At 42.1% G+C, this 21337-nt stretch overlaps 2 protein-coding genes across 7 annotated transcripts in view; one reads left to right on the top strand and one right to left on the bottom strand.

The window, feature by feature from the left end:
• Positions 1–6161, top strand: part of RHBDL3 (rhomboid like 3) — a 71621-nt gene extending 65460 nt beyond the window's left edge. For all 4 annotated transcript variants that reach the window (XM_054846931.1, XM_054846929.1, XM_054846930.1 and 1 more), the window contains 3 exons: positions 1947–2047; positions 5097–5157; positions 5889–6161. In XM_054846931.1, the coding sequence (XP_054702906.1) occupies positions 1947–2047; positions 5097–5157; positions 5889–6160 (434 nt within the window). In that variant the 3' untranslated portion in view covers position 6161. The remainder of the gene's footprint in view (positions 1–1946; positions 2048–5096; positions 5158–5888) is intronic.
• A 7859-nt stretch (positions 6162–14020) lies between these two features.
• On the bottom strand, positions 14021–20734 carry C18H17orf75 (chromosome 18 C17orf75 homolog). Of its 3 annotated transcripts, none has more exons than XM_054846932.1 (10): positions 20424–20731; positions 20053–20133; positions 19303–19428; positions 18735–18875; positions 18477–18534; positions 17683–17802; positions 16960–17024; positions 16711–16847; positions 16092–16195; positions 14021–15499 (listed from the first exon to the last, which is right to left on the bottom strand). In XM_054846932.1, the coding sequence occupies exons 1-10, from the start codon at positions 20555–20557 to the stop codon at positions 15290–15292; spliced, it is 1176 nt and encodes a 391-aa protein (XP_054702907.1). In that variant the 5' UTR covers positions 20558–20731; the 3' UTR covers positions 14021–15289. The 3 variants fall into 3 exon arrangements, with proteins under 3 accessions (XP_054702907.1, XP_054702909.1, XP_054702908.1); XM_054846934.1 differs by having other exon boundaries at positions 20053–20165; positions 20424–20561; XM_054846933.1 differs by lacking the exon at positions 20053–20133 and having other exon boundaries at positions 20424–20734.
• Positions 20735–21337: the final 603 nt, after the last annotated feature.

The raw sequence follows: 21337 nt of genomic DNA, 5'->3' as shown, positions 1-21337 counted from the left end.
AACAGATAAAGCCTTTGTAAAATGGGCTGCATTGGGTACTAATAAATACTACATTCCAGTAGAGACACCCTGGAAAGAATAATTGGACAAGGACACACGGCTAGGCATGGTACAAACACCATGCTATTTAATGCAGAGAAAGGAGTTAGTAGACCAGCTCCACTGTCCCTTGCCTGTTATTTTAATAAGCACTAAAGTGGTCCCCAATCTGCAACTTTCCAGACAGAAGCTTTTCTACATAGATCCATCTACTAAACCCTTGGGCTTCATTTATATGTTTGTAAATACACATCACACGTCTGTGCCAGGTAAGAGAAGCAAGTGAGCATTGAATCTGCTGCAGTCACGCCCAGGCGAGCACTGCGAGTTGCTGGCTGTCTCTTGGATTCCTATGGCCATGGACTTGCTGGCAGGGTCTGCAGGGCCAGAGGCAGGTTTTACTTGGGCATTGGGCTGGGTTGAATGCCCAGAGCTCTGGAGGCTTGGACCCAGTGCCTGAGTGAGGTTTACTAGCCCACCTAGCATTATTGGTTCATTTCTGCTACACAAATGATCTCAATTTTTTCTCAGGCAAGCTGCCACATCCTCACAGACTAGTCTTTCACTCCTTAAAACCTATAAATTGTGGAAGAAAGTGCCAAATGGAAAGAGAAAACTTAGTGCAGGATGAATCTACAGACGTGACCAGACAGTGCCACACAGAAAAGCATCCCGTGATACCCTTATTTGTTTGAATTGTTATCCTATTATTAAACATGCTTTATTCTTTGACATGTGCCAGGAGAGAGAGAGGCATGCATATGCTGAGGATCTGGCAATATAAAGGTAGCACAGCTCCTAAACAATCAGGAGTGAACAGTAAAACATAGACATGGGCCACAATGGCTCTTCCCTACTTATGTTTTTTTCTCATTTGTCTGGCTTTACTAAGAAGACATGTTGAGACTGAGGTGAGAGACAGTGAAGGTATATGCTTAGTGCAGTGCCCAAGGACTTAACTGCAAGTTCTTATTACTCCTTTCTTAACTTCTCAGCGACTTTTTCCTAAATGGCAATGTTTAAGAGCTGAGGACTCTCAGGGCCATACAGTGAAGGAGGGAGCTATCAGCAGAGTTGGCTGGTGGAACCTCAGCACTTTCTTGACCCAGAATCAGCTGAGCAATTAGCAAAGTTTGTTAGATTCTGTACTACTGAGGACTGTCTCAAGATATGTCATTGTGTCTTTTTCCCATTCCCGCTCATTGCAAAGATCTTCATTATCCCTGCCTTGTGACACCAAGTCTGCCTTTGTCTCTCTATCTCTTAAGTTACTCCTAAAGTTTGCAATGAAAGGAGCTTTAAGCAGATCCAAGCCTCCAATTGGGATAAGGAGAAGCAGTGTCTGTGTGTGAATGTATTGTTATTAGTGATGCCTTTATGTGATTGACCAGTCATTTTGCTATGTTGTGTTTACTGCCTCCATCCAGGGTGATTTTAGCTAGTTTTACTCTGAAGTTTTGTAACGGGCTGTGCTTTGATCAGAGGCCTGTGCTAAGTTACAAGTCCACTGTTCCGTCTCATTGTGCAAATATTTGTCTTACCAGCATGGGAGCTACTTACATTTTGTCTTCGGGTGAGGAACAAGACAGACATTTTTCTGTCTTCTGCTTCCTTGTTATTTTAATCAGAGTGTAAGTGCCTTTTTGCAGCATACGTTTGAAGGTACGTTGCTGCCTTGGCTGCTTTTTAAGTAGGTGCAAAAGAATCAATCAGTCACTGTCTTGGCAGTACTATAGGACTAAGTTGGCTTTACAAGTCAATTGATTTCCCCCCTCCCCCTTCTTTTTATCTGTATATTACTGACCTGCAGCAATTAGCAGAAAACAGGCAGTAGCAGGGATGTAGGGCAGGAGAGAGTGTGTGTATTTGGCTGGCAATTGTCACAAAACCCTTGTTCTTTCTCCCAGGGTCCCTGGCAGTGTCAGTAGCTGATATGACTGCGCCTGTGGTGGGCTCCTCTGGAGGCGTGTATGCTCTTGTCTCAGCTCACTTGGCCAATATAGTCATGGTGAGTACCAGGATGACTGTCCAACCTCTTCAGAGGTGAGCCAGGTCTGATAGCCCAAAGGGATTGGAAATAGGGCCTGACCCAGCTGTTGGACATTCAGAGCTTGCCCCAGTTAAGAGTTTTGTCTCTGTGGTGTGGTCCTGGAATGGAAATGTTACACTGCAATTGATGGCTGGATATGCCGATGACTGGCAGCTTGCCAGAAGAAACCAAAGATGCTGGTAATCCAACACTTAGCCAGGTATTCCAGGCTATCAGCTCTTCTTGCAAGGGGTGACAAATGTTTGGAAAAGGAGGAACTAACTGGCTCTGCAGAAATTGCAGACTTGTTTCTGTCTGCATGTGCCATGTAATATTAGCGGGTACATAAGGAAATTCAGTATTTGGTAGATTTGTGCAGAATATCCCTTGTCTCCCCATTGTGAAACCCTACAGAAGCTGAACCCTGGGCACACTAGTGATGCATCTTTTTGCTGTTTCACCTAATGAAGTACTTTACAAAGGTCAGTAAATACCAGTAAAGACCTGGAAACAGGAGCTCATCCAAGGTCCTCAGCTAGGATATCTGCCTGCGTGACTCCTAAGCTGACCGCTGGGCAAAAATGGCTTTGCTGAGAGAGCTGGTTTTGCTGTGATTAGGATTTGCATGTGGTGATGCAAGGTTTGCACATCTGTCCTGTACCAGCGATGTCAGAGCAGAATAACCATAAAAATGATGATAATGCGTCCTCCCCTGAGGTCTGAGTGGGAAGATAACGTGAGTTGGCTGCAGTAGAGACAGAAGGTCTGTTATATGGGTGCTAGAAAACATGGGCGTGTGTGGTGGTACTTGTGTCAAGCCTAAAAGAAAACCTCGTTTTTAATGCTTCTATGCAGTGGAGTCAGCAGGCTTGGGCTGCAACCCACAACAGTGCTGCTCCAGGCAGCCTTTGTAGCAGCTGGGAGTGGGGGAAGCAGGTGGTTTCCTGAGCAAATAGGTCTCCTTTGCTGTCTTCAAGCTTTTTGGAGCATTAATGAGCTGAGTGGCTGTTGAGGAGAGGGGCTACCCCTATACCATGGGGTTTCTATTGGCAAAATGCCTCCTTATATACAGTTATTTTCAGTATGACTTGTGTTCCCTGCCACTGGGCCAACAGAAGCAGCAGGGAGTTTCCTCTGTCTCACAGGGTGGTAATGCAGACACAGGGTTTCTTCACGTCGAGATTCACAGAGTCAGAGAGGGACATAGGAAATTTTGGGTTGCTTTAGACAAAGAGGCTCTGCTGGACGTATGTGGAGAGTCTTCACCAGATAGCTTCCCAGACTTCCCAAAACATTGCAAAGTGGCCTGTCATTTCGCTACTCATTGGCCTCTTCTAAATCTATTTAGCAATTGCTACCTTAGCATCTATATTTCTCCATTATCCACTGCCTCTTTTCTTATCTGAAGTTACTTTTACTGCCTTTCCCATTCCAGTGGAGTTTGGGGTTTTTTTGCTTTTCTTTCCCTCTCTTCTCTCTCTCTGCTCACTTAGTATCTAGATGTGATGCTCCTGCATGCTGAAAGATATGCTGGCCGTTTGCTGGTAGATCACGCAGTCTTGCACAGGTGCTTTGAGCGTGCTGGGAAGAGGAGGGACTGTTGCAGGGAGGGTCTCCTGAATCTTCTGCTCCCTTGTGCCTCCTGGTAACCAAAGGAAATGAAAACACTCCTGCTTGTAAAAATAAATATTCTTGGAATTAAATACATAAAATAACCAACAGGGGGAAGCAATAAAGCATGTCACCCTAAGGAAAAGAGTGAGGAGAGAAATTCAAAACAGCTACATGGAAATGAAAATGGAAGGAAGCAGCACAGAATCAATCAGCATGAGTTCAGAGCCTTCTGAGTTAGGTGTCTCTGTGGAGAGAGAAAATGAGTTACTTATTTTGCAGAGATTGCATTTTTGCAGTCACAGAAGTGATTTACAGACAGATACCATGTAAAACTTGAAGATATGTAATATGTATTGCAGAATATTTCCTCAGCAGGCTGAAGAGTCACTGGGTGTCATTAAAGTTAGGCTGAAGAGTTTACAAGCACTTTTTTTAATTCCTTCAGTCTGATGAATAGGGAGTTTGTCACAAGAAGCTTGGTATCTCATACTGCTTTCAACAGGCAAAATTTCATTTAGTGACTTAATAATAATAGTGTTGTCATACATCTGAGTTTCCCAGAACACGATCTCTTCTTCTGCTTGGAAATTTTGTGCAAGTGGAAAAGGAGGAATTTAAACGTTTCTCCCAGGATTTCTGACTATTGTTCAGAGATTGTTATTCCACTGTATTGATTAAGGACCAAGCCTGGAGACAGAGGAGGCCAAATCCAGGCTTTCTTATGGCACTGTTTCCTTGGTATGCTTTTATTGAGGTCTTTATTATTCATGTGTGCTCTGCAGAAGGTCTGAGTTGCAGAATTTCAGGCAACCTGAGGGACAAGCAGTAGCACTGGAAAAGCACAGTAGAACTTGAATGCATGGAGAAATTACCTAACAAGTGACAGTATTGGGCCTCCAGGTGAATCACGATGAACTGTGTGATGTTAACCAGAATGAGGCTTGTTTGTGTTGGATGCTAGGTACTACTTAACATAATTTTATTTGATGTGGCCTAATATAACAGGGTTTTGCAGGGTAGGTAAATTCAAGTATTTTCACAAGTCAGAATTTAAGGTGAAAGGTCATACTAACATGTTAAAAGTTAGTCTGTCTGAAGAACAGAGAATGGCAAGGACCATGCCACACCAGCTGGATCTCAGGCAAGGGAAGTCAGTAAGACTGCCAGGCCAAGAAGTTATGGACTGTCCATAACTTGGATGTGTCCGCAATATATCCTTTATGTTTATGTCCTCTGGGATTGACAGAACTGTGTTTGGTGTGGTGAGTGGAGAGTTCACAGCCAGGTGGTGAAGGCCATGAAGAGTTTGTTTCAAGGGATGGTCTTCCTTGGTGCTCTTCTAGTGCAGATTGGAATGTAAAATCCCTCCAGGTTTGCATGCAGCATCACTTTGTTTTCCTTGTCTCTTTTCCAGAACTGGTCAGGAATGAAGTGCCAATTCAAACTGCTGCGCATGGCTGTTGCCTTGATCTGTAGTAAGTATCATGCAATACTTTACACACATGCAATCCTGTTTTGTTTTGTCCTTGTTATAAGCGTTCATGCTGATTCAGAGAGTTTTGACTTTGCAGCAGTTTTGGTAGGAACTTGCAGCTGGACCTTCTGGCACCAGAAACCACATCGCTGTCAAATGCAGATTTTGGCTTTCAACACAAGCATTTGTAAATGAGGATTTGTCGTTAGTCAGCATCTGTAGCTTGTGGCATTTGTGAAGATGTGGGATTTAAACGTCTCATCTTTGAATTTGCAAACAAGCAATGCTTTCGTGATGATAATACTTAGGTTTCCTAGAGCATTTCCTATCTGGGATGGCAACAGCATTATACACACATTAATAAATTATTTTCCAGCCATATCCCTAGGGTGGCATGATAAGGGAACTAGGCTGTGTATTCATCACAGACAGTTGTCTTCATAGTCTAATTCTTTTTTTTTTTTTTTATGGTTCTGGTATAAATTTTGGAAGGTGAATATTCTCCCACCTGTCTACACTCCCATGAGCCCAGACCGCTAACCAGCCACTGGGGAGACCTCAAGTCTGCGCACTGCAACCCTTACATAGCCATGGCGTCCCAGCCTTCCCTATGCTCACTGTACAAGGCAGTTTCTCCCTTTCCATCTCTTTAGGGATGCAGCACTGCCTGCAAACTGGACTTAAGAAGGGATAGACCTAAACTATTAATGTCTTTTTCCTTATTTGTTCCAGTGAGCTTTGAATTTGGAAGAGCCGTGTGGCTGCGATTCCACCCCTCCGTTTACCCACCATGCCCACACCCCAGCTTCATGGCTCACCTGGGAGGGGTGATGGTTGGAATCACCCTTGGTGTCATCATCCTGAGGAACTATGAGCAGAGACTCCAAGATCAGACTTTATGGTGGATCTTCCTTTCAATTTATGTCATTTTTGTCTTGTTTGCCATCTTCTGGAACATTTTTGCCTACAGCCTGTTGGATCTAAAGCTACCTCCCCCTCCTTGAAAACATGGGACAGAAAACTTGAGAGCGGAAGTCATCTGTCAGCTATGTTAAATGAATGAAGATGGAGGATCTATTTTTATATTTAACTTAGGGGAGGATGATTCTTTTGAACACAAGCGTGTGCTGGAGGAGATGCTTAGAGATCTCATGAAAGAATGGGCTGATCAGTTTGTTCACAAATCTAGCAGGTACTGTAATACTGGCTGGCCTGGATGCTGCAGTTTCTCCACTGCCAGGGCTCCCATTGGGCAGCTTGTACCTGGCCCACTTATCACTCAGTTTGTTAGCACACATCAATATTTTGTATGAGAGATTTGTATTTCCAGGTCAGTGCTGGAATTATTGCCAGTTGTCAAACGGATCTTCTCAATGTTACTGAACACTAAAAGGGATAAAGAGCAGACATTTACTGATTAGACACTCGTGTGGTACTCAAAAGGCAGCTTGGGTTTAGTTTCCGTGGACACATCTGACTGTTCAGCCATACCAGTGCCACTGTCTAATTACTTGAATGGTTCCTAAGATATTTTAGCCTATGGTGAAACCTGTCTTACCCTTCAAAGGAAACAGCAGAACTCGATCACCCAAAGTGATGGAGTCTGGTCCTCAACTACAGGTCAAATGAAATTGCACTATAAACCTTGGGAACTCTTAGAGTGTTGTGGACACCCAGCCAGAGGTGACTTTTACTGTGCATGTTTCTTGTGATTTTAATTATTCCCCCCCCCAGCCTGCTGTGGCTAGACACTGTGGCCAGGGTTTCTTTTTTGAGGGATGGAGAAAAGGAGGGTGAATGTTTAATTGTGGTTTTATCAGCTGACAGTCAGGTGCTGGTTTCTTCTCACTTTGTTTCTGGCCACACTGATCGAACACCTGGCCTGCAGTGAGCTCCTAGCAAGGATCTCAACTCTTCCAGCAGGTTCTTACTAGAAAAGTGGGACCAGGATCACATATAGCAGCGCAGGGTGGGAACTATCTAGTCTTTACAGCCATACAGTCCATTTGGGGCCAAATCTGTCCACTGAAGTCAGTGGAGTTAAATCAGGTTGTATGTAGCACTGGTTTCCCACTGAAGTGGAAAGGGTTACTGTGTTACAGTGATCATTGTGAAACTGATAAAACTGTTTTTAAAGTGACTGCTAAATTTTGAGGATGCCTATTCCTGAGGCAATGGATGTTCAGGGGCTCCAAGCAACAATTAGTTGCAATGATGCCTTTTTCTACAACATTGGTCAAGCCCAGGTTTTAGCAATCTGTGCCTGCTCTGTAGCACAGTCCATACAGTTGCCTGCATGGACCTGGGGACCAGACTGGAACATCTGTAGCACAAGCAGTGCTTATAGGTATACTTCTCTGTAAGGTGCTTATGTTATTTTGCTTCTTGCTTTAGAGAGCCACCAAACTACAGTCCAGGAATGTGAATGCCCTCCTTTTCTCTCCCCTTTACCCACTAGTTTGATGGCCTGGATAAAGCAGCCATAAGAGTCTCTCTAGACTAGCTCCTCTCCTTTTTTCTATTTGCATACTGGTGCCCAGGCACCAGCCACTATAGCCTTCCACAGCACATCTCACAGGCACTGTAGCAGTTGTGTTTGCTCTGTAGCAAAATGTCTCTGTATCGTGGGCTTTATTCTCTCAGCTGTGTAATTGGTGCTGCCAGATGATACCACAAACTGGTAGGAGTCTGTCTTTCTAGAGGGGACATTACAAGTGCTTATCAGCTGCCCCCTTCTTTGCCTCTTATGGGAAAAATCTCTCTGGAAGGGTGAAGTTCTGCTCCCACAGTATGCACTAATAAAACTCCTGTTGCCTCGGAGAAAGGGAGGATGGAGAAAACAAGTGTTTCTACAGCCTGGAATAAGCCTTACCTGCAAAAGAAACAATTTTTGCCACCTTTGTGCACAGGAATGGGATCTCTGAGGGCAGCTGCACCTTTGTTGTTCTGCATGGCTAGTAGTACATTGCTTATGGGCCCTCAGATCAAGGAACAAGAGGAAGGGATAAGGGTCAGAGCTCTGTTAATTTTTGGAGAAGGAGGTCGGTTCCCCGTGCCATTTTTATCTCTGCAGTATGGGCCCAGATCAAAGCAGTCATGAGAGTTTGCATGCATCGTTTCAGGTCAGGAGCTGGCCAGTGAGTTTTGTAGCAGTGCAGATCATCTCCCTGGGGAGCAGCAGACAAGCAGGAGAGCGGGGAGCTAGGAGAATACTGACAGAAGCATGGTTAACAAGGAGGACATTCCTTTCCTCACCTATTGCTAAGCCTTTCTGATTACAGATGCCTTTAAACCAGAGGTGAGCAGAAATGAGAGGTCCCCTGAAATTTTAGGAAAACTTTGAAAATTTTGGTAGAAAATTTCAATCACAACAAGCCCCAGATTATTTTGCCTGTAATTTACCAGAGTATAGTATGCACTGACTGACTTTTTGGTTTCTCAACTGAAAGCTACTTAATGCCCATCAGGTTATCCCCAGGAAACGTTTATGTGCCTGCCAGTGATGTGCTCTGTGGTGAAGCAGCAAGGTACAAGTTCAAGGACCACCTGTTTCTTCATCAGCCTGGCCAGTGATGTGCTCTGTGGTGAAGCAGCAAGGTACAAGTTCAAGGACCACCTGTTTCTTCATCAGCCTGGCCAGTGTATCTTTACTTCTGCTCAGGAGTAGGAGGGAACTGAACAGAGTAATCCAGGTGCCCGTCTTTGGTCCTTCATCCATAGATGAACATAGTTTACGTAAACTGGTCAAAACCAGCTCTGAAGTTGAGCTTATGAGTTGTTCTTTTAACTATCGTTCATCTTTCTGACTTCCATTCTGTGTCCCCATATGCTGTCTGAGCAAGTCTACAAGCAACCCTGGGGATCACAAAGGCCAGACTTTAAAGCAGTACTAGATTTATTGTGGATGAAGAAATGAAACCCTCTCACATTCCTGCTCATCAGAGCTGAAATCTGTCCCCATATATAGAGCAGGTTGTACCAGAGCCTGTTGTCTGCTAAGAATCTGTCAGCTCATGGAGTCAGGAGCAGCACAAGTGCTTAAGCTTTTAAAATTACATTTTTATCACTAAAATTATACTATGAAAACTTGTTATGTTTTTACAGAGTATCAGGAAACCCAGTTATGTTGTTTTCTAATGCACCCAGGAGTGCCACAGTGCTGCAGCACCAGAGAGCTAATAGCAAACAGGCTTTTCTTTTACCTCCAGATGTCCTTGAAGCTGCCGGCTTATGTCAGAGGCATAATATTCTCCATCCTGCTCATTTGTGGTTCCAATTTGTCACAGTCAGCAATGTGTTCCTGAAGGAGCTGTCCACTGAGGGACTGGTTTTGGTGGTGGTTTTGGTTTTATTTCAGCTGCTGTCAGGATTTTACATCAATCGGATAAAACGCGAATCTATTGAACCTTATGGATGTGCAGTGCAAGGACTGTTACCGATGTACAGATTTGAACAGTGGATGTTAGAGGAAGTTATTTTATGCTTGTCATCTTGAGTGAGGACACAACACCTGGAAAAAAAAAAAGAAGCAATTTCTGTACTGGACTTCCCATTTAGTAAGTATATTGCAGCACTGGTCCAGTGAGGATGGGTGTAGGGAGTAGTAATGCAGACTGGGAGAGCCTGGGGTGCTGGCTGTAGAGCTCCTTCAGGGATGCCTGCTGGCAGCATGGCGACAGCACAGATGGGGTCTGGCTCCGAGCCTCTTGCTGATCCCCTCGTCCCAGAGGAGAGATGGGAGAAGGGGCTCAGACAGCCATGGGGAGGAAGAAGGAAAAGGAGAACCAGGTAGATCAAAGTCCACAGGGCTTGCAGATTGCACCTTTTATTCCTAGATGCTTGGAGGCAAGTAGAGATTAATTTTGCACACATTGGTAATAGTATAGGAGAGAGAGGTTTGTAATGGAATGATGGGAGATGAGCTTACCAGAAGCATTCTCTGAGTCAGTGTAGAGGAGTTGTAAAATGCTGATTAATTTACTTTTGCTGAGTTCTTAAGACAACATCTCATGTCACTTTTCCCCCATCAGTTGATGAGGAATCTTAGCACTTATGTGGCATACTGTGATTCTTCCTTTAGCAGTAGGAAGTATTTTATCAATGGCGAAGGGAGAGGCCAGAGAAGTTATCACTGTCCGAGGTTGCTGGACTAGAAATAAAGCTCAGGGATTCTATATCCCAAGGCCTTGCTCCTTCTGATGGATTGTACTGCCCATATGTTTTAAATCAAATAGTTTCAATTTGAACGGGGGTATAAGGATGGAACCTGATACATTTAACTGTTATTTTAGTACCAGCTTTATCTGCTGACCTCACAAGACAGCTGCTGTTTTGTGCCAATATTTAGTCTCACAGGATCGTGGGTAGGTCTTTCACACATACTTCAGTGAGTAAAGAGCTCAGTCTATCTGTTTACACAGATTCAAGCTCAGCTCAATTGCTTTGGAAACCCCATCCACTGGCTTTACCCAAAGTGGAACTGGAGAATATGGATGCAGTTCAACACTAGCAACCGCTGGAGGCAAACTGGGACCTAGAGAACAAAGGCCAGCACCTCTGGGGTTTGTCACTTTGAATTTTGCTGCTGTTCTGTTTCTTTTATTGTAGTGGCTGCTCTACAGTGCTCTGTGATATGACTCAAAAATTCCTTCTGCAATCACTGATGCTGAGAGCTGGTTATAAAGGAAAGCAGTGCATTTGCAGCTCTATAAAGAAAGAATCACACATAAGACAGAAACCAAGCTTGTTTAAAGGTAAATGTACTTTTAATGTCACCATTAATCATTGCCTTTTAATTGGAAAAAGCTTTCTAGTGACGTATTTCTGAAATGTCAGTATTAGTACAAAAAAATTATGTTTCAGGGTACTTTACAACACAGAGCACAAAATATTCCCTAGGCCTGATTTAAGTAGCAAAAGTACCTTAATTTTCAGTGAGCCTAATAGATACGTTAGTCACTGTCTCCTGATTCCCCCACAGTGTCTGTTTAGTTTGCAAATAAAGCTAGATTTATACAGCTTTTCTTTTGCTTACACTACTAATGCTTACAACACATCCAAGTGTTAAACACAAAGCACGAAACAATGTAATTTTCTGCCTTAAAATACCGAACAAATGATACTTTCCCATTAAGGGCTAGTAAAACAATTATATTTGCAAGGTAAGACGCTATGGTATGTTTCCAAATATTTTTGTATTGTGTACATTCTGTATATTTTTGTTGTAACAATATTATTTGAGCGCAGAATCCATTAAATTTTTTTTGTTGGTGGGTTTTTTTTTGTTTTCTGTTCCTTTTTTTTAATAAAAATGAGTTTTTCTACATTACATGCCAAAAAACAACCAAGAAAAAATTTCAAAGACAGTTTGTAAGTTTTCAAAGACAGTTTTATAAGTTTGTCTATAGTTAACATGGTACTTAACAAAAGAGCAAAAGTAGTGACCTCAGAGCTGCAGGGAAGTTGATGACCAAGTACGTTAGATTGTTTAAAATTTGTTATTAGGGTGAGGGGTGGTTCTCTCTTAACATCAGACTCTACTGAATATTTTAAAGTCTCAGAGCCAACACATTCTTATCTCTTTAATCAATAGTGGAACAACATATCCAGGAAGTTCTGCAACAAACCTCCAATGGATTTAGTTATTTTTGAGACAACTAAAAAATTCTTCTACCAATGTGGAAGGGGGAGGCTTATTTTGAAAAATATCTTCTGTTTTTGTTGGGAAACATTGAGTTAAAGTGTAATTTAAAGAAATGAAGATGTAACTAGCAGCAGTTCCTGTCAGATTTGTTACTCCTAAGGGGAGGCAGATCTCTGCTACAGTATGTGGGACTTGGCTCTTGCTGTTAGTTTTCTGCACTTAACTGAGCTTTCCGAGACACTTAAAGTTCTTTATTCATTAGTTGAGGACTTTCAGCAAGAAGGTAAGGTGGATTTTGCCAGTTAATACAGGAAGCGTTACTGTCTGCTAGCACCATATATTTTTCTTGCTGGCTAAAATAAGGCAAACTGAAGGACAGAAGTATTGCCAATTCCAGCATATCTGTCGCAGAGAAGGAGCCAAAAGCTGGCAGCCTTGATACTCAGCCTTGATCACACAAACTCGTAAAACTCTATCATTTTATTCCCATAGCTCCTATCATATTCTGTATAGTAAGCATTGCTCATAAGTGTTGGAAAGAGAAATATTAATTGGTTTACATGCTACTTCTCTTGGGGGTCAAAAGGGGGGGAACACACATACACAAAAAAGTGTATCCTGATCTTTCAAACTGCAAGAGGTTCGTAGCAGGTACATCTGAACTTCCATTCTTAACATAGGTCTGGGGGCTTTTTTTTGTTTGGTTGGGTTTGGGGGTTTTGTTTTTTGGTTCATCTCTTTGTTGTTTTTGTTTGTGTTTTGTTTTGGTTTTTTTCCTAAAGAGTTTTAAATCAGAACTTTAAAACCACAGTAAAAATTGTTCAGGTTTGCAAATTAAGTGCACATCTTGGCATCTTCTGACCTTTGTGTGTTTCATCTTGAGCTTTGAATAGCTGATTGCTGGAGGAAGTTAAGTGTATAATACTCTCCAGGCACTCATGCAGCTAAACCAGCTGCTTCTGCATTATTTATTACACTTTTGTTCAATTTCCTTTAGTTTTCTTTTTTAAAGTAGAATTTATAATGGGAAGATGCCAGTAAAACCTGTAAATTCGTGAACTACCAGGGTGTATTTCAGTGTGTGTGTGTACTTGTGAGTGCCTTGAGTTTAGTAGTTAGGTAACCAAATAGCAAAGTTACTGCAAAGCTGGCAGAAGCAAGATGATAAAACAAAGGCTGCAGAAAGCAGGAAGTTGTTTTGCATAATGCCAGCCACCTTCAGTGCTGGGAAAGTTCAGGGAAAGAAACTTGCAACAGAAAAAGCTGTGACTGGAGCTGCCCACGTGTAATAGAGCACAAATTCACTAAGATGGATATTGAGCAATGCATCAACTTGGAGAGGAGATGCCTTAACACAACTAAGCAAAGTGTTACAGTTAAGGTTAAAAATATCTGGATTTTGAAAAGTGATTTATGATAATTTACCTAGCAAACAAACAACCCAAATATCTTATTTAAATGAGTGTAGTCCAGGTCACAGGTTAATGGGATCACTCGGGTTGTAAGGGACCTCAGGAGATCTCTAGTCCAAGGTCCTGCTCAGGACAGGATCAGTTCAGAGGTAATACAGGTCGTTCAGTACTTCTGCCAGTTTATTGTTAAAAACATCCAGGGATGAAGGCTGAGCAAAGCATCTCAGGAAAAGTTCATCATCACCAGCACCAACTGTTTGTCAATATTAAGGCCAGCAGATGGAACCCCTGGCCAGGAGGCTTCAGCCCAACTCCACCCAGCAGCAGGCACAGGAACAGGACAGCACTAGTGCAAGGATTTCTTACACTCCTGCTGCATCACAGCTGCCTCTTCTTTGCATCCAACTTTTTTTTTTTTTTTTTTTTTTTAGCACTGAGCTTTCCCCTGCCTCCTGATCAGGCAAAATACTAAAGTGCTCCAACTTTGTTAAAAATGTACGAGAGCAACAAAGGGTGACATGTTTTATTAAGTGATGCTGCTTTGCTCATGAATAAAATATTCTGAAGGAAAAAATTGATACTTCTCAGAGCTGCTGCATATGAGAGAATAAGGGATTTGTTTTCTTTCAAACTACTTCCATTTTCTTCTCTGACTGCCCATGCATGTTACATGGCACCTCTCCTGTCACTACACCACCTATAGACTCCTACGCATTACACTAGCAGCTCCTCTATATTGTGTGAATAAAGGGTTTTAAACAGGAGACATCACGGACAATGCTCATTTGTAACTTAATGTAGGCACACCATTAAGGATGTAAGTGTGTTTTATTGTAAACCTTATTATAGGTTGAACACAGTAGTGTCACAGGAAATCATTCAACTTTTATCATCACACTATACAGCACTGGCAGAACAAACTTAAATGCATTAGTGAGACTGTTAGAGTTCCTGTGTCAGGGAGAGTTGTTCAGCTACCCTGAGTTAGGCATTCAAACACCCTTGGCTGCAAAGGAAAGCAATGGGGAGTTTTGCTTATGTCATGTTTGTAGAACTAGTCCTCAATTATGTGGTCACTCAGAGGCCTTGTGAGTTTTGATTCCAGATTTACTTCAAGTATTCTGCTGTCTAAATGTCCTGTGATGTAGGTAAGAATTCATTGCTGAAGTACAATGAAATGTTTTGAAGTCTGAATAATTAACCTAGGAACTTAGTTGACTTCAATTTCTGAAGAAGTTTCTATTCATTTAAAATTAATATTTATTCTGTAAAATTGTCAGGTTTAATTCTCCACAATTGAAAAACTATATGATTATTTAGTTATTTAGCAAAATGGGTATAAGAACATACAAAGGTGGTCTTTATCACAACACAAACTAATGAAGAACGGGATTCATCAAATAGCTTGGGAATTTAACATGTCTGTCCAGCATATGTAAGCATACATACAAGCACACACACTGCTTCCTAAAACTGTTCAGCCTTAAGGCAGTTCTGTTTCATACCAATTAACAAGTTGTTTATGTAGTACCCAAAGAACAAACTGCCAATTTGAAAGTAGAATGTGGAAAATAGCTACAGACTTGTTAACTATGTTCTCTGATATAAACAAATATGATTAATTCATTTACTATGATTTATCCAGAGGTTTGTGCTTTATATATTAAAACAAAAGTAAACAGATCTTAATGATTAGACATGATCATTATAAAGATATTTAAAATATTTAAAACACTGAAATGCTTGCCAGGTAAGGGATTTGGTTTGGGGTTTTTTTGTGTGCAATGACTGTAAAAAAACAAGTGTCATGATTTCTTCAGAAAAGGAGCCAGTCATTTGGAGAATCTGGTAAGCACTGAAAACTATGCAGGATTTTGTATGATCTGATATTTACACATTAAAAAAGCTCATACTGCTTTCTCTAAAAAAGACAAAAGGCAGGTGAAACTGCAACTTAGGTTTGACTTAATACTTTTAAATATAAATTAAAATTTGTGCAATAGTGAAACTAAGCTGCACAGAAGAAATTAATGATTTCTACAATACCCTCAAATGAGTACAGAATAATTAAGATAGTTTTAAGCCACTGATGTTTCTCTCATGAATTCCTCAAGGACAGTCACTACATTTCTGGCTTCTGGCATTTCTGCATGTTCTACTTTAACAATCTTCAAAAGTATGTCTCCACTGCCACAGTTCTTTAGAAACATGTAGCACTTGAACAAGGCGTAGTGGTTCATTTCAGCCTGGCGGATAAACCTCTTCAGGTTGTTTATGTCTTGTATAGCCTGGGAAAAGAGTAACAGAGCATTTTCTTATCCTTCTACATGGAAAGAAAACATACCATCACATGGAACAGCAAAGGAAGAATAACAGGAGAAGCAAAAGCATTTCCAACAGAAATTTTAAATTACTACTCAAGAATAATTTAAGAATTGAGTACTGTCTGTGACATGTATTACCCGTTATTGTAACAATGCAAAACGTGTGGCGACCACAGCTTGATTATGTCCAACCCTGTATCTAGAGTTCGCCTATTATGACAGATCACCTAAGGAACATTAACTACTGAATCCATGTTACACAATATTGTGTGTGCACAGCTCGTTAACAGTATTCTAAGACAAAGAGAAAAAAGTGGGGTTTATTTTAACTATGAGAAAATGCCTTTGGAATAGTCACTGAAGAAACTTTCACACTACTTTACATTCTGGTCTTGTCAACTACAGTAACCCAGTGCTCAACTTAAACTTCAGAGTTAATCAACTAATGACATATAGACATAAATAACCTAAAGCTTTTCTTTGCTGCAAGAGGAGTATTTGCTCCCTCAGTAACCCTGACGTCTTCTCGAAGTCTTTAACATATATGAACAGGTACCTTCAATTTAAAGTTTTCCAAAATTTGCCGGAAGAGAAACGGATTTCCACCTTCAGCACCATTCACAAAAGCATGCATCCAGTCCTCACAGAATCTGTTGCTTCCTGTTACGTGTTCAAGAACACAGAGAAGAGATGGGATAAAGTAAACGAGCTCAAGATAAATATATAGCTCCATTCACCTGGTTTAATCACTCTCACATAACAACTGATAATAATATTTCTGGGCTAAGAAACAAGTCGTAAGAAAAACAATACATGTGGAAAAGAAAAGCAAACATAGCATAATGATTACATGAGATTCCTGTTCTGATTGTTCAATCCCTTTTCACAATATTTGTCAAAAGTGCAACAGGAAAAAAAAAAGTTTTGCAGCTTCTCTGAAGCATACAAATCATAGTTTCATGGTCTGCAAACTAAATGCACTGTGGATTTTATTATCAGCCATTTTCAAACCAGAGTTCCAGTGTATCTGCTCACAGGAAACCAGGTGGTGTAGTTTCCAGCCAGAATCCAAACTCTCTGGGCATGAACCTACAAGCTTCTGAATATTCTCAGCTCTCAGCAGCTGATGGATACAAGTGAGTAACATGAAGAAGTATTCACAGCTGTAATCTCACCTGCATTATGCAACTGAGGCTGAGGTCCACTGCAGTCAATAATTATTGACTTGTGCTGCTCCTCAGTCATGGCAATGCACAAGGAGGTCATTGTGCCTTCCTGAACGAGTCCTTGGAGGCTGGCAGCTGCCAGAAACCTGACACAAAAAGCTCTCGTGAACTGCTGGCTTCTTTGCCATTCCTAACAGCAAGAACAGGAGGCTGTCATACACAAAAACCAAGTTACTCAGGTTCTCAAAGTATCTTTACCTGCTGATGTCTTTTTCTGTTCTTTCATCTGCGTTTTTTACTTCCACAGGAGTATAACTCAAAGCCTTAAAACAAACGAAAAAAATGAAAAAAACTGGATGCAACTTTGATACTATTTCTGTTGCTATACTGCAGTCACTAGCAATAAATACGTAATGTGGTACTTTTTAAAAATTGTTCTTTTCAGAGAAAGAGTAGAGGCTAAGGGAATACTCCACACTATAGTCATTGCAGCCGGTTCTGCATTCAGAAGAAATACAACAGTTATGCTCTATTAGCTATTCCATCCAAAGCTGCCTCAAACTCAGTGACTAGAGCTAGGATTAATTTCTTTTCTGTTTCCAGTGACTTACATGAGGCACATAACCAAAAGAGATGTTATATTGTGTAAGAGAAATTATAGCGGGGACAGTTTTCTCATGCTGTTTCTAATTTTCTCATTCTAATTTCAACTTGGACACTGCTATGTAATTTAAAATGAGTTAACTATGACAATTGATAGAAGAAATTGTTATGTGCTTCCTTAGCAATAAAACAGGGAAAATGTACTTGCCCTGAATTAAAAACAAAACAAAACAAAAAACCAAAAAAAACCACACAAAAAAAAACTTGTTCCTTGTTTACCCTGGCTGGGAAAGCAAATGCAAGAAAGATTGAAAACATGTTGGAGTCACTGAGATTCCTTCTGAACCTTTTTTAGTTATCCAGTTGGAATACACTTACAGCATGTAACAAAAAGGCGAGTTTCTCCTGGAAAAGCTGTACCACTCTTTGAATGGGGCATATGGCATTCTCAAACCAGCTTCTCAAGTAGGGGCTAACACAGGTCTCCAAGGATTTTTGCTGTAACAGGTTGAAATGTTAAAACTTTAACTACAGATTAGATTTCTACACAAATAGAAACCTATTAATAATCTATTCAACCTAAGATATTTGGATATCAGAGCCTTCTTAATTTCAAACCACAGTAAAATAATGACTTTGAGGTTTAAAGCCACACTTTATCAGCAATGAAGGGCTTTGTATTCTAAGAAATAGACAGAACTGTAATATTATGGTATGTACTGAGCAAAGACCATTGCAACAGCAGACGGGATGAGAAAGAGACTTAAATTCATAGTTTCCATTAGAAAAACTGTGACAAGAAATCCACTAAAAATCCTTTCTCGACATTCAGAAGTGATAAGAATCCAGGTAGCCATTGATAACTTTCCTGTAGACCATTACCTTTCATTAGTCATTCTTCTCTCTGAATCTAACTGCAAGTAACCTTTAAGAGATTTATGGCTGGCACAAAAAAGTCCTCTCCCCCTTTTTTTTTTTCCTTTTCACTTGTGTGGTTGATAACACTTTAGATATTCACTGTCACTACAGTGGATCAAGTATCTCTCTCGGTGTTTCCTACTGGTACTTAAAACACCTATTTTGTCTCCATAGACTAAATCTTCCAGATTGTATTAGCAATTAATTTGTGTAAATAGTAATCTTCACCACTTAAAAAAAAAGTTAGGCCTTACCTCCAAATCAAGGTTTATCTTCAGACTTTGAATGTATTTGTCCAGCTCAAGTCTGAAAGTATCTTCTTAAGGAAAATATGATGCATCAGTTAAGATCTGCATTTCTCCCTTTCAGTATATGGCTGTTATTAACATTTTCAGTTATTGGAAGTTGTGCACAAATGAGCTGATTTCAAGCAGGAAACAGACATAATGAGACCATAATTTTTACATCATCTCCCTCTCCACAGAGATACAGAAACTTAAAGGTAAGGATATAGTTCCAGACCTTTCTCTGAACCACCTAAGAAACAAACCACATATTCTGGAGCATTGATATCTGATTCTAGTGTTGCCATTTCTAGAAAATTTTCTTGTTGGAAACGACAGTAATAACAACCAACTTTATATTCTGGTATGCTGTGCAGAAAGAAAAAAAAAATTATTTTGTTACAGACACATCACAATAAATGAGTACAAAAAGCAGACATAGATGATTTCTGTACAGAATTTTCACTGCTAGCACTGGTGGCTCCTATGATCATATATAGAGCTCTTACACCTTCTCTTTTTTCCTCTGTGATGCCAGAGTAGTTTAAAAGGAAATAGTCGTAAACACGTGTAGTATTTTTTAAGTATTCAAACAATAAATTATTTACTACAATATTTTTCTCGAAGCAACCTAGAAAAAGAGGAAAGTGCCATTGCATAAAGCTGTTATTAACAGCAGCAATAGACTGAGAACACAGAATTGGGATTAAACCTAAGTGTAGCACCAGATGGCAAGGTGTGCAATATTGCCAATGTTTCTTACAGTTCTCATTCACAACTAATTTTTAAAATTTACCTCAGCCCCACTGACGCTACATTCCCCATTCCTTCAAACAGGGCTCCTTTAGTAAGACGCTTAGCGATAAAACTGCGCAATTCAGTCTCTGCTTCAGCTGGCAAGTTAGTGTCCAGCAAGGAGAGGCTTTAAAAAACAAGAAGAAATCATTAGCAAAAAGCAAATGTTACAGTTTTCTTTCTCTGAACCAGTGCAGAACCACCTGCTTCTAGGAGGGGGACCACTGTCATCTGTCTGGCTTACAGCTAACTCGCTCTGTGACTTCTGGCCCCTCAGAAATGCATTCTGTGGTTTGCCCCCTAGACCAGAATTCTGGAGTTGTGGTGTCAGCTGATGCTGAACAACTCAGCAGCTATGAAGAAGTCACTGCCCCTCTTTGTTCCTATGTTTCCCTGGCTGTAATACAGAGCAACAACTCCATTACAGAGCTTGTGGAAAGATAACATGTCCATTTAAAATTGTTTAATAAATTTTAATTATCTATTATCTACTTGAAGACCTAAGTCAATACAGAGAAGTCAAGTATTAGTAGCAAAGAAAACAGAGTTGAAACTCAAAGATGGTAATTTAACACATTATTTGAGCTTTGTGTCCATTCCGTAAGTATTCCAGAAAAAGCAACCAAGTGACGTCAGTATGCTTTCCCAGAGGTTTCTGCTTTGAAGGGACTTCAATGTACTTGCTTACTATGCACCCAACAGCAAAAAAATGGGGTGACGGGATCATGCAGTTCTTGCAGATGGGCTCTACCTGAAGTCTTCGCTGGAGGGTGTCTCTGCTGCTGCACTGCTGGGACTGCCATCCCCACCGTCTGCTCCCTGCTGCGAGGATCTGAAAATCATTCTTCCGATTTATTTTACAGCCTTAGCACACAGAACAGGGAAAAGGAACTGCAGCGGGGAAAGGTACGGCCTGAGGGTGTTTTAAAGCAGGAGCAGGGAATCGGGACATTATGGGAGGAAAAAAAAATCTCTTGTGGAGGAGGGGAGAAGGGGAATAAAGCAAATCCGAGCAGCTGGGAAGTGGTAAGGCCTGGAAATAGCCTCCCCGCGGGGCGACCCAGCGCCCACCCGCCTCGCCGGGCCCCGGCAGGCCTCAGCGGCGGCCAACGGCCCTCTCACCTGCAGCTCCGGTAGCCGTAGAGACTGTGGTAGGTGCTGCTGTGCCGCTCCGGCCTCCGCTCCTCGCCCGCGCCGCCGCCCTCCTCGCTGCTCTCCAGCTCCCGCTCATCGCCGTCCGGCACCGCCGGCAGCATACCGGCCCAAGCCGCCGCCTGTGCCGCGGGGAACACGGCCTCTGCCACCGCCCGGGCCGCGCCTCCTCACCCCCGCGGCCCGCCCGCTGCCGGCCCTGCGCTCGCCGCCCCGGAGGCAGGGCAGGGCAGAGCGGCAGAAGGGCGGGCGCTCTGCTACAGCTTCTCCCCCCCACCCCGAGTGGGTGTACCCAGGCCGTGGGCAGGCCACGCCCAGCCCCTAGCAGCGGGGAGCGGGTGAATGGGCTGAGGATTAATTGTGGGCGGCTTTCAGGGGCTCGAACCGCTCAAGGTGCACCGGGCCCAAAGTAGAGCTGTACTGGACAACACTGAAATGGCTCTTGTTGCTGCAACTCCTTTGTGCAAATTACTGAAAAATACAGTAGATGCTGTACTACCTGTATCGAGATAATCCTTCAAATGCAGGACCCACTCAAATCATATTTGACAGGATGAGCTGTGCTGCCTGTTTTTAAAAAGTCTACTCCTGAAATGTTTTCCTGTTAAAACAGCACATCTGTTAGCTTGGCCTCGTTAAACTAACAGGCAGCTCTTGCAGACATGCCGCTTGAGCCAAGCCTCACAGGCCAGGGAACAGCTCTAGGCCCAGCCCGGGGCACCCCGATGCTCAGGGGGCTGACACAGGACCACCACCTGATGGCATGTAAGAGGGGCCAGCCCCGGGACACTCGGGCAGGGAAGGGCCCGACAGACGCCAGTCAGCTCTACAGCATTCTTGCAGGGCCAGGCTCCCTGTCAAGAGCCAGGTATGCAGACACAGGT

Source organism: Grus americana, chromosome 18 (genome assembly GCF_028858705.1).
Source record: "Grus americana isolate bGruAme1 chromosome 18, bGruAme1.mat, whole genome shotgun sequence".
NCBI classification, from domain to species: Eukaryota; Metazoa; Chordata; class Aves; order Gruiformes; family Gruidae; genus Grus; species Grus americana.
Note: the sequence above shows the minus strand (reverse complement) of the source record. Positions and strands in the feature narration are given on the sequence as shown.